The 13,125-nt window shown below is 40.5% G+C and overlaps 1 protein-coding gene across 1 annotated transcript; it reads right to left on the bottom strand.

Annotated features, from left to right (window-relative positions):
- Window positions 1-10,915: 10,915 nt before the first annotated feature.
- LOC308649846 (olfactory receptor 10C1) lies at window positions 10,916-11,857 on the bottom strand (the record flags this gene model as incomplete). The annotated part of the gene is made up of 1 exon (XM_081295698.1): window positions 10,916-11,857. The coding sequence occupies one exon, from the start codon at window positions 11,855-11,857 to the stop codon at window positions 10,916-10,918; it is 942 nt and encodes a 313-aa protein (XP_081151824.1).
- Between the last annotated feature and the right edge of the window lie 1,268 nt (window positions 11,858-13,125).

Here is a 13,125-nt window from a genome sequence, read left to right on the forward strand (position 1 = left end):
TAATCCTATTTTTCAGGTAGGACAAGGAGGTGTAAAAGAGATACGATTCTTTCTGGAGATCACAGAACTAGTTAGTGGTAGAGTTGAGAGTTCTGACTCTAGAAGCTGAGCTTTCATCTTTGAAGCTGTATTACTTCTGCCCTTATTAAACATGAGCTACAGCTGACTGTGGTATAACTTGTAGGGAAGAGTGTGCCATGAAAAATCTTTCTTCCAAGTTCGAATTGAATTTATCTCCTACTTTGTATGAGAGCAAACAATCCGCATCAGGTTCTGGCTTTAGATACTTAATCACTGCTTTTAACTGTGATGATCTGGAAAAATTGCATCAGTTTTTAATGTTTATGTGTGCATCTGTCAATTCCTGGATTATATGTGGTTGTCTGAATCATTGGCTGACATCTCCTTACCATTCCATATCCCAGGCCAATCCACCCATCCCAAAACACCATCTAGACAACTTGTGTCCTGTAAATACATTCTACTGCCTGAAGTCATGAAATGTTAGAAGAAAAACGGACCTTAGAAATAATTTTTAAAAATAGTGTTTTAGTTAGCTTTTTGTTAATGTGATCGAAACACCTACAAGAACAACTTAGAGGAGGAAAAGTTTATTTGAAGCTCACTGCTCTGAGCCCAAGGAGAGACAGCATATGCCCAGAGGAGTAAAGCTGCTCAGCTCATGGTGTGGTCTGTAAGCAGGCTGTGTGTGTGTGTGGGGGGGCGGTGGCAAGGAGCCGGTGCAATAGGGAAGATTTACCCTCCCGAGCACTCTCCCAGAGACCCACCACCTCTAGCTATATACACCCTGGCTCCAGATACGACCCAGTCAGTTCATTCAAACTAGGAGCTCTCATAATTGAATTATTTCACCATCAAATATTCCTGCATTAACAGGAGTTTTTAGGGGACACCTTGTATTTAAACTACAACAAATAATTTTGTTGCAGTATATAACCTATGTATCCCGAAACTCACTCATTTAAAGTAAACAATTCAGAGATTTTTTAGTAAACTTAAAAGAGTTGCAAATGATCAGAACAATCTAATATTAGAGTGTTTTCATCATGCTCAAAAGATCTTTTGATCATTTGCAGTTACTCTTCATTTTTACCCAAGGCCTCAGACAGCTACTATTTTACTGTCTGTCTGTATGAATTTGTCTTTTCTTGGCATTTCATAAAAAGTAGAGTATTACCTTTTAAGATACTGCCAAACTGTTTCCAAAGAAGCTGCATCATTTTATATTTTTGCCAGTAATGTGTAAGGATTCCAGTTTCTCTACATCCTTGCCAGCATGTGTTAAGTGGCTTGACGGCTTTAGTTTTATTTAGAAATCTTTAATTTCTCATTGCCGTTTTAGCTTTCATTTTCCTGGTGACTAATGATGCTGAGCATTTTTTCTGTGTGCTTTTTAGCCATCTGCATATTTTCTTTAAGGAAGTATATTCAAATCTTTGGCCCATTTTATAATTGGGTCATTTGTTATTAAGTTGTCCTTCATATTTTGAATGTAAATTATCCAACATATGATTTGTAGACATTTACTCCAGTCTGTAGCTTATCTTGTCATTTTTTCAGTGTTTTTGGGAAAAGGTTTTAAATTGAATAAAGATCAAATTTATCAATTTCTTTTTTCATTTCTTGCTTTTAGTGTCAAATCTGAGAAATCTTTGCCCAAACTAAGTCCTGAAATTTTTCCTCTTATGTTTTCTTATAAAAGTTTTAGTTATAGCTCTTAGTGTCCTTGAGGAAAAAAAATATTGCTCTTTTATGGAGTGTTTTTTTTTTTTAATCAGTGAGGTTAAGTGCTGTTATAAATCCTTGTTTTTTTTTCATCTTATTGTTTTATCCAGTATTTAAAATTTTTTTTTAAGTTATAGGTGGACACAATATCTTTATTTTATGTGGTGCTGAGGATCAAACCCAGTGCCTCATGCAAACACTCTACCCCTGAGCCACAACCCCAGCCCTGTTTTATCCAGTATTGATAAGGGGATGTTTTTACTTGCCAAATGTTGTTGAATTGTTTTCCCCTCTATTTTATCAAGTTTTTCTTCATGTATTTTGGGAGTCTCTAGTTATGTTTGTATATATTTTATATGTCTATAATTTTTAATCCTGATGAATTCACTTTTTATGTTTTCAGTACTAGAAATTGGACTCAAAGGGTGCTCTACCAGTGAGCTACATCCCCAAATGCTTTTTATTTTTTATTTTGAGACAAGGTTTCACTGAATTGCTCAGGCTGATCTGGAACTGCAGTCTCCTGCTTCAGCCTCCCAAGTTGCTGGGATTACTGGTGTATATACCACTAGATGTGGGTTTCATTTGTGCTTATCTAGTGGAGTTCACTGAGCTTCTTGGATGCATAAATTCATTCTTTTTCATCAAACATTTGCATTTGTAGCCATTATTCTTCAGATATTTTTCTCTTTGTCTTTTGCTAATGTTCCTGTTATGTGTTTGTTGTATGCTTGATGGTGTCCCACCTTTATTTTTGAGGCCTTGTTCATTTTTCATTTCCTTACTGTGCCAGTTGGATAATTTCTATTGATCTGTCTTAAATATGCTTATCCTTTCTTTTGTCTTTGCTGTAGAGCTCTTCTAGTGAATTTTTCATTGCACTATATTTTTCAATTCCAGAATTTCCATTTGCTTCTTTTTTGGTGATTTATTTCCTTGTATATATTTTCTGATAAGTCTTTGTCATCATATTTTAATTCTTCTATCTTTACTTTTTTAAATGTATTTATATATTTTTTTGAGGTCTTTGACTTTTATAGCTAGCATTTGGGCACCCTCAGAGGCAGTTTCTATTGATTGTTATTTTCTTGTACGTGGGTCACACTTTTTTACTTCTTTGCCTTTCTCATAATTTTTTGTTACTTACTAGACATTTTAGATAAAGTAGCAAATCTGAATTCTGATTCCCTCCAACAATGGCTGGTGCTGCTGCTTGTTTATTTGTTCAGAAACTTGCCTGTACTAATTTTGTGGGGTCTCTTTAACCTTCAGTATTGGCCACAGAATTTTTAAATTCTTGTTTTCGTTTTTAACCTTCTTAGAGGTTATTCATGGGTCAAAACAGTTTGTTAGTTAGAGGCTGTGCTTAAACACCTTGAGCTAGTGTGTGGGGAGCCATCCTGACACGTGACTGGGCGATTCCCGGTTAGGGCCTGAGGCGCTCTGGCTGTGTCGGAGCTTTCCTGACCCTCTCCTGATGAGAGAACCTGTCCATGTGGGGGTATGCCTGACCACTGACCCCGGGGGCCCAATCACTGACCCTGACCTTGGAGTGCAGTCCCCCCTCAACCTTCATTGGATGGAATTCTCCCCTGAATCTCTTGTTCCCCAATAAAAGGCTACTCCCTGGCGTGCCCTCTCTCTCTCTCTCCTGCTAGCCCTGAGTAATCCTTGCTGCCCTGCTGGGCGATTAGAGGTGGGAACCAGAGAGGGGAGCCGTCTCGGACCTGGCAATAGAAATAAGGTAACTGAGGTAACTGTTTTATTTCGATCTCTTCTAGCTAACTTTTATGCCAAGAACCTCATTAATGAAACCATTGCGCTGGCCGCATGGTGAACTTCTTAGAGGTTATTCATGGGTCAAAACAGTTTGTTAGTTAGAGGCTGTGCTTAAACACCTTGAGCTAGTGAGTCTTCTACCCTTTATTGATGGATCAGTGTGACATAGAGAATGCATTCAAAGTTCCATCATTTTGCAAGTTTGTCTAGGCTCTTACTTTCTGTGTTTGTTGGAACTCATGTTCAGCCTGAGTTGAGTAGCTGGGTAGTGTATATAGCCTTTCACAGGAGTACAGCTTTTTAGATCATGAAGGATATGTGGAATCTTATCCAGACCTACATTGGATACCTTATTCTACACATCCTCCTATTACATCTGCTTAGACTGAAGGTTTGTTGCTCTTCAGTGTTTTGGTTTCTGACTAGCAGACATGCAGGACGTTTCCTGATTATTCACTACAGAGATAGCTATGTTTTTTTTTTTTTTTGGGGGGGGGAGGGGGATACTGGGGATTGAACTTAGAGGCTCTCAACCACTAAGCCACATCCCCAGCCCTATTTTGTGTTTTATTTACAGACAAGGTCTCACTGAGTTGATTAGGGCCTCACTAAATTGCTGCGGCTGGCTTTGAACTCACAATCCTCCTGTCTCAGCCTCCCGAACTGCTGGGATGCTATTGTTTTTGACAATTCCTTGGGCTTGGGATTTTCTTGGTTCTGTTCCAATTAAAGTCAGCCCTTTTATTGCTGATTCTCATGGCCTGTCTTTTCCTGGCAGAACTTTGGAGACAGAGAGTGGATAGATGGACAATGGGAGAAACTTCAGGTTAAAATGCTGGAGCTTCTCACTGTTCTTGCTGAGGTTCTAGAAATATTCTGGAATGAATGCTTCCTAATTTGTGGGATGCCTCTGGACAATTTCCAGGGTCCTTGCATAGTTGTTCTTGACAAATCTTTACAGCTTTGGTAGAAGGGGAAATTCTGCAGAGAAAGTCCCTTCAGGGTACTGTGTCTCTGGCAGGGTGCTCCTTACTGCTAAATGTCAGGATTATTGTAGTTTTAGTGCCACCATGTGGCCAAACTGAAAAACTGCATGCTGTATAGTACTGGCAAGCATTGTGGCAACGTTTCCTGGAGGTAAGGCCTAAGGCAGTTTTGAGATTTTTTTAAAGTGGATCTTACCCACAGAATTTCTGATTCAGCAGGTCTGAGGTAGCATCCCAGGAGCATCTCTAAGTCCCTGGTGATGCTGTTGCTCCTGGTCAGAGATCACTTTTGATGACCACAGGCAGAGTATAATGACAGGTTAATAGTTTTGAGACCAAGCTCCACCACCATGGCTCCCACCCCATTCTAGATGATCATAGTGTTGTAATATGCAAACTGTTTTGGGGAGCTAGAGTGGTGTATCTCACATGCTCCCTAACCATAGGTGGCGATCTATAAAATTGTCCAATCTATAAAATTGCCCAGGGAAAACTCAGAGAAGGCTTAGGAAATCATAAGAAGAGATGAGGTCCCACCCACCCACAAGGAGTTATATTATTTACAGGGGCAGGGAAGAATCAGACATAACTACCTTTACATCTTTTGAGACTCTTTTGACTTTGGCATGCATCTCACCATTCCCCCCTGCCAGTCTGGGGTCCAGGTCTTGTGATGCTTTGTCTCTAGACCTCTCCCACTGAGCTGTAAATGATAAATGGCTAAGTTAACACACCTTTTCATAAGTTCCTAAAGTAAAAATCAAGCAATAGAACAAAAAATGATGCAAAGAGAGGAGCTTTTAGAGTTTTTACGAGTGGAATTTAGGAACCTAGTCAAGATGCTATGTTAATGTTTCTGGTACGTGTGCCTGATTTACAAATCCACCATATCCTTAGGAGACTGCATTCTAACACTATTCTGCTGATAAGCCCTTTCCCCGCTTTTACCTATTCTCCATTAATAGGTGAATGAAGAAATTGTGGTATATTCCAACAAGATATCACTTAGAAATGAAAAGGAATGAGCTGTTATACACCACAGCATGGATGAATCTCAAAAAATTATATAAGCCCTGAGCTGATGGCCCTATCCCAGATACTGCATTTTCTAGATTAGATGCTGGCTGCTCGATGTAGCTCATACATACGATGAACATTTACCAGAGAGATGGTGCAAAAAGCACACTGGATATTTGGAACAGGTGTTATTTGATCCCTCTCAATTTTGGTGGGGAGTTGGACCTTGGTCACCCAAAGATCCCTCTAATAAGTGGTTCCTCCCTGTGTCTTTGTCTTTACAGATGAGCATGTACACATCGGCTCTTTACTGAAATCTCTGTCAACAAAAGAAACAGAAACTTGTCTGCTTCACTTTTAGAGCTGGGGTCAGAGTTATGAATTTAGAAACTTGCTAATGCAGTTTGCCATAACCACCAAGTGAATATACATATTAGGATTAATTTAGTTCAAGACCTCTTGGTATGGATAGTAGAAGAGCATTCACCACAATCTTCTTTTCGGTTCTCAGTGAGAGAATCAGGTATGAAAAGCAGAGGGTTCTTGGGGAAGTAAACATAAAACAGTGGAGCTGTAACCCAACACAGCTCATTTAATTCAGCCCTTCTGTTTGATGTTGCTGAAAACCAGAAGGCAATGAATGGCATTTACTTCTAGGTCACATAAAATTTTAGTAACAGTGGAGCTTGAAATCCAGGTCTTTAGTCTTAACCCAGGGCTTGCTCCATTCAGCAATAACCCCTACATTTTTTTTTTCTTTTGCCTGCTGGATCTAGCCATGTCCCAGAAAGACTTTAATGTGACTTACATAAATATGTAGAAAAAAGAATGAGGGAGAGTAGAGAAAGAAAAAAGAATAGACAAAATAATGTGGAGCCAGAAATCAGGTAAGTAGTTCAAAGTGTAGTTTGAGGAATTCTGCACATTTCTGGGACACAAGTTGCAAATTCTGGTATAACCTTACTAGCTGTCACACAAAGAGGAACAAGTGATTATTTTCTTTTTACAGGTTAGGCATATACCTCCTGGATGGATGCATGCAGCCATCCACTTCTGTATATTCATTTGAGCAATGAAAGCATACAGAATTTGTACACAAATGTCATAGAAGCTTTATATGTAAGAATAAAAAACTGGAAACAATCTAAATTTCTATTAACAGGTGAATGGACAAATTGTGGAATATTCCAACAAGATATCACTTAGAAATGAAAAGAAATGAGCTGCTGTACACCACAGCATGGATGAATCTCAAAAAATTATATTGAGTGAAAGAAGTCAGACTGCTGGGTGCAGCAGAATGCATCTATAATCCCAGCTACTCGGGAGGCTGCAGCAGGAGGATAGCAAGTTCAAGGGCAGCCTCAGCAATTTAGCAAGACCCTGTCTCAAAATGAAAGGGCTAACTGAACCTCTGAAACCATGAGCCCAAAATAAACTTTTCTTCTTCTTAAAAAAAAAAAAATGAAAGGGCTGAGGATGTAGTTCAGCATTAGAGTCTTTGTCTAACATGTGTGAGGTCCTCATTTCAGTCTCCAGTAACACATAGACTGAAAGATTCCTTTATAAAACTCTAGAAAAGGCAGACTATTGTGATAAAAATCAGATCAAAGATTGTTGGGAATGAGGAATGCCAGTTAGGGTGGAAGTAAGGCCATGAGAAAAACTTTGGGGTGGCTGGTATGTTCTTTCACAATTGTTTGATGGTTTCATAGTGCACACACAGTCAACACAAAATTTACATTTAAGTATGTGCAATTTATACATATTGTTGATGCTTCCTAAAATAGTAAGAAAAAAAGTTATTGCTTATATGACCGGAATGGTATTTCTACCATGGAGATGTGGGATAAACTTTTCCTCTTGAGAATTTCATAGTGTTGCTTCTTGTAATCTTCCCTAATGGCAACCAATGGAAATCAGTGGCAGAATGCCAAATCACCTGTGAGCAAGAACATTTCTACCAAGGGTGGGTATGTGGAGATAATTAGGAGGCAAAAACAATGCATTTTAAATATACAGCTCTCCCATGGTCTGCTTCAGCCTGGAGATTAGATTTTCAGTGATTAGAGGAAAAGCTTATTGTTTTAGCAGTCCTATAGGCAACTCTTCCTAAATGCCATTTCTATCTATGGGAGTTTTGATAAATACTGAAGAGCAATAATGTTGAGGTTTTACTCTGATAAAATAAGTGTGGAGAAGGCCCTGTTGTCTCTCTGGGAAGGGAAGAGTAACCATTTATATACCTTCTCTTTAATGTTTTGAGTACAGCAGTTCTACTTTTTGTGGCTCTCTGACAGTTTTCACAAGAATAAATGTGTTCTCTCCAATCAGAAAAGACTTTCTGGGCAAAATCACCCCCTGTATTTAATTGATATTCACCACAGTGTCAAACAGAGCAATGGCACAAAATAAATGTGTTGGGTATACGAAAAAGTATGTGGGTTATACTTTTAATTATGAATGAATTCTTGCATCTTGAGGGTATTTTTTCACTTTTTTCATTTTTAAAATTTAATTTTATCTTTTTACACAAATGGAGCACAACTTTTCATTTCTTTGGTTGTACATGATGTAGAGTCACACCATTCATGAAATCTGCATCACTGTAGTGTGCTGATTTTAAGTTTTTTGGGTATAGACCAAGGAGTGGGAGAGCTGAGTCAAATGGTGGTTCCATTCCAAGTTTGAAGGCATTTTTTAAAATTAACTAGTTCCGATTATTTATTTGTTCTGAGGGTCAATGACTACTGCATTTCATTGCTATTATATTTGCTCTTCATTATCCTGGTTGTTTCTAGCTTACCTTTGTGCTGTGTGGCAGTTTCCTATAGTCTTGTTGTATGGAGCTTCTTTCTGTACCTTCCTTTGGGTCTCATTGGTCCCAGTGCCACTGACACAAAGAATACCCTTCTTTCCCCAGCAAAGGAATGAAATGTGAGCTGGATGTTATCCTTTGTGCTGATCTGTCTGACTCATTGCTGAGACGGTTTTTGAGATACTAGTTTGTGCCAGATTCTAAGCTTGGTGCTTACAAGTCTATAAATTCTCACAAACCACAAAGAAATAGACTCCATTGTTATTTCAATTTTATGCATAAGGAGATTAAGGCTCAAACAGATTGCATCATTTCCTTGTTGGAAGAAATTGAATTCAAATCTATCTGACATCAGAATCTATTCTCTTAACCACTGTGTTGTGCTGATTTTCATAAGAACTTACCTTCATTGAATGTTTTCTGGCCCTTCTTCACATCTTAGGAGATTTGCTTTTTGTCTAGGAACATTGACTATGACCCAGCTACACCACTCTACAGTATTTATCTAAAAGAATTAAAATCAGCATGCTATAGTGATACATGCTTACCTATGTTTATAGCAGCAAAGTACACAATAACCAAAGTATGGAACCAGTCTAGGTGTTTGTCAGTGGGTGAATGATAAAGAAAATGTGGTATATAGTCACAATGGAATTCTACTCAGTCATAAGGAACAAAATTATGTCTTCTGCAAAGAAAATGGATGGAACCTGAGAATGTCATGTTAAGTGAAATAAGCCAGTCTCAGTGCTTTCTCTCAGATGTGTAAGCTAGAGAGAAAAAAGGAAAAAGGAAAGGGGTTGGTGGAATCTCATGAAGATAGATGAGAGCTCAAAAGAGTAGAGGAAGGGGACTTGGGAAGGGAGGAAAGGTGGCAATTTGAAAGTACTGACGAATGAAATAGACCAAATCATACTGTGTGCATGTCTAAATATGTGACAAGAGAGTTTGCTAATATATATAATTATAATGCACCAATAAAATTTTTTTAAGAGATTTGTTTTTTGCCTGGTGATAGATTTTATTAGGGATAATTACATATTGCTACCATATTAGCCAGGAGTACTACCCAGGAAAAGAATGCCTTCCCTAGAATATAAAAGTGTTAAATGACTTTAAAGATCATTGCTGAAAATTTTATTACCTTGGCAGTCTGGTGGGGTTGTAACTTTTCTCTTAGTTGTCAGATTGTTCTGCTTGTAAAATTGTTCTTCTCTCTTGAATTTCATGTTTGTTTAGACTATGTGAGTATCAAGGGGGTCTTCAGGGGCTTGACTCCAAGTAGTTCTTCAGGCTAAGTCTGTCTTCTTTTTTTTTTTTTTTTTAAAGTTCAAAATTTATTTATTGATTTTGATCTGCAAATCTGACAAGTCACGAAAACACAATTAAAAAGCAATGTAGCAGGACTGGGGTTGTGGCTCAGTGGTAGATCATCTGCCTAGCACATGTGAAGCACTGGGTTCGATCCTCGGCACCACATAGTAAATAAAATAAAGTTGTAAAAAAAAAAACCACCTTATTTCCTTAAAAAAAAAAAAAAAGCAATGTAACAAATATAAATTCTAATCCTAAAACAAAATTTTAGCAAGCGGTTTTTCGAATGTTAGGGATCTTATATGTTGCACAGGATAATGAGTCTGAACCCTCAATATCTCTTTCCCCATTCCTCTTTAGGTAGCAGCCTTGTAGTTCAGTTCTAAATCAACCAGTGTCTTTCCACCCCCGTCACAGAGATTTGTTCACGTGGCTCAAATCAATCAGCACAAGGAATTACCCAGGGCCACAGAGGTTCCAACTAGCAAGGAGTTCAGACCCTGGCCAAGAACTGGCAAACATTCCAAATCAGGCTTTTCCACCACAGAAAGCCCGCTTACGAGAAACATTTACCAGCACACTGCCATGATTTAGGTTGCCCCTCTTTGCCCTTTGCCTTAGGAGACGTTCAACTTTCCGGCCTGTGTGGTAATTAACCATTTCTTGTTGGTCCAGGCTAGTGCAAAGAGCGAGCCATTAGTAGGGGTTTGAGGTGTGTGTACCTGCGCGCTTGCTTTGCAATCTCAAAGAACTGCGTTCCATCCCCAGAACCGCCAAAGAAAAAAGAAACAGGAAAACCAACAAAAGAACAACGAAAAAAACCCAGGAGCCTGTTCTGGCGTGGTAGCGCATGCCTGTAATCCAAAAGGCTCAAGACCCTGAGGCAGGAGGATCACAGTCCAAAGCCAGGCTCAGAAACTTAGCGAGGCCCTAAGCAATTTAGCGAGACCCTGTCTCAAAATAATAAAAGTCGCTGGGGATGCGGCTCAGTGGTAGAGCGATCGAACCCCAGTACCCCGGTCTCCGGAAAATACACGACTAACAACCAAAAGAACCTGAGCGGTTTGAAGAAGACTGAGAGAAACCCGCCTCGTCGCTGGCCTAGATGAGGGGAGGGCTAAGTCTGTCTTCTTGTCAGGGTGGTCCTCCCCTAGGTGAGACCCATGCCTCTTTTGCTCCACCCCTTCCTTTGCTCCTCCGTGTTTTGAGATTTGACTAGGGGTCCTGGCTGCAGTCATCATTGTCGCTCTCCTTGTCAAACCTCTGCAGGCCCCATTTTCTGGATGGTTCTCTTTAGGGCAGCCTTGACATCAGTATTCCTCAGGCTATAGATGATGGGGTTGAGGATAGGGGTGATCACAGCATAGAAGAGAGACAGCAGAGGGTCAGTGGCTGGATCATAGCTGGCCTTTGGGCGAATATAGATAAAGATGGCAGTGCCGTAGAAGAGGGAGACCACGATCAGGTGGGAGGAACAAGTGGAGAAGGCTTTGTGGCGGCCAGCTGCAGATGGGATCCGTAAGATAGTAGCCAGGATACGCCCATAGGAGCTCAAGATGAGGCCAAAGGGGCAGAGGATGATGAGGGCAGCAGCCAGGATAATCTGCAATTCATTGAGTGAGGTGTCTCCACACACAAGCTGCAGGACAGGCTGGATCTCACAAAAGAAGTGAGGGATGGCGTTGGGGCCACAGAAGGGCAAGGAGAAGATGAAGGAGGTATGGCCCAGCCCCACCATGGCTCCGCAGGCCCAAGCTGAGCCTGCGAGCTGCAGACACACCCGGCGGCTCAGCAGCAGCGGGTAGCGGAGAGGCTCACAGATGGCTGCGTAGCGGTCATAGGCCATGGCCGCCAGGAGGCAACACTCAGTGGCACCAAAAAAGAGGAAAAAGAACATCTGGAGAGCACAGCCCCAGCGGGGGATGTGGCGCTGACCAGTGAGGAGGTGGTGAAGCAGCAGGGGCACCGTGACCGACGTGTACCCAATCTCCAGGGCCGAGAGGATTCGGAGGAAGAAGTACATGGGGGACTGGAGTGCAGGGTCCGCTGAGACCAGGGCCACAATGAGGAGGTTGCCTGTGACGGTGAGCAGGTAGACCGTGAGAAAGAGAGAGAAGAGCAAGCCCTGGACGTGGGCCAGGCGGGAGAAGCCTACAAGAACGAATTCAGTTACCACCACAGAAGCGTTCGTGCTCATCCTGCTCACATCCCTTTTGATGGGAAGAAAAAGACATAGCAAAGAAGAGTCGCTACCGTGGAATTGTGACGAGGTCAAAAATGACCTCTCTCTGCATTGGATCAAAGTCCTGGAACTCCCTTTCTTTTAGGCTTTCAGTGTCTTTGAAATGAGGCAGCCCAACTGCCCCCACCCTGGCCCACTCTTGGAACCCTGGGCAAATATTTGTCTCTCTGAGCCCAGCTCTCTTGATCTCTTCCTGACGGTGCCTACCTTCAGATGAAGCATTGAATTTGGTTTGGTTTCTCCTAGGTGAAGTGTTGGATCATTCTAGCCCCCTTTTCTCTGTTTCCCAGCCTTGCTGCAGGGCTGGGGATGGAATTTTCCCTCCCAGAAGATGTTTTTCTGCTCAAAGCCAGACTTTGTTCTGTGTTCAGGACATGAAAAAACCCATTCCAAGTAAAGAGGATTTCCTTTCCTGGTTCTCTCCCTCCTGAAGCCTTTTCTGTTTCTTTTCCTTTTTTCACATGTTTTTCTTTTCTCTCAACTTGGCTTTTCTCTGGCCTAATGTTCACCTCTTCCTGTCTATTTCCTGCCCCTTTCCAGCTATTATTCCAGTTACCAGATGCCCTTTTCTATCATTTCACCATGAGATGAACTTCACGGTTTTCAGTGGGGAGAGAAGGGATTAGATAGATCATTTCTTTTAAGGTCCTGAAGGCAGTTGAGTAGTTCAGTTTTCCAGAGGATCTTCCTAGTTTTAAAAAAATGCTCTGGAAGGAGATAACAAGACCTCTCTCAGTTGCTTATTTCTGCATCTTACAGCCTCTCAAACTTCATCCCTTTATATCATACCACATATACAAATCCCCAGGCCACTCACACATAAACTCTACATATGCATACACTAACATATTGTGTTTCTAAATATAAGCACAGGAGAATAATCTAACATCCTCAGATGCTAGATTCATTTAAAGTCAAATACACACACTGTATACAAATACAAACTTCATTACAGATAACAATGAAAGTCAAAACTCATTTAACATAAAAATATTAACATGGAAAGATATAGACAAATAGATACATAAATCAAAATTCTGTGCAAAATAACCATATTTAAGAATGCATATTAGAAATACAAGTGCACACATATCCTTTTGCAGTTGAGAATCTCTGGTTTATTCCATGTTGTTCAGTGTTTTCCAGGATATTGTTGGAATAGTGTTTCTCTGTTTGGAGAAATAACTAGGCTAAAGGCAGGTAGCATTTGATGACTTGCTTAT

Source organism: Spermophilus citellus (assembly GCF_964194105.1).
Source record: "Spermophilus citellus genome assembly, chromosome: 5".
Classification (NCBI taxonomy): Eukaryota; Metazoa; Chordata; class Mammalia; order Rodentia; family Sciuridae; genus Spermophilus; species Spermophilus citellus.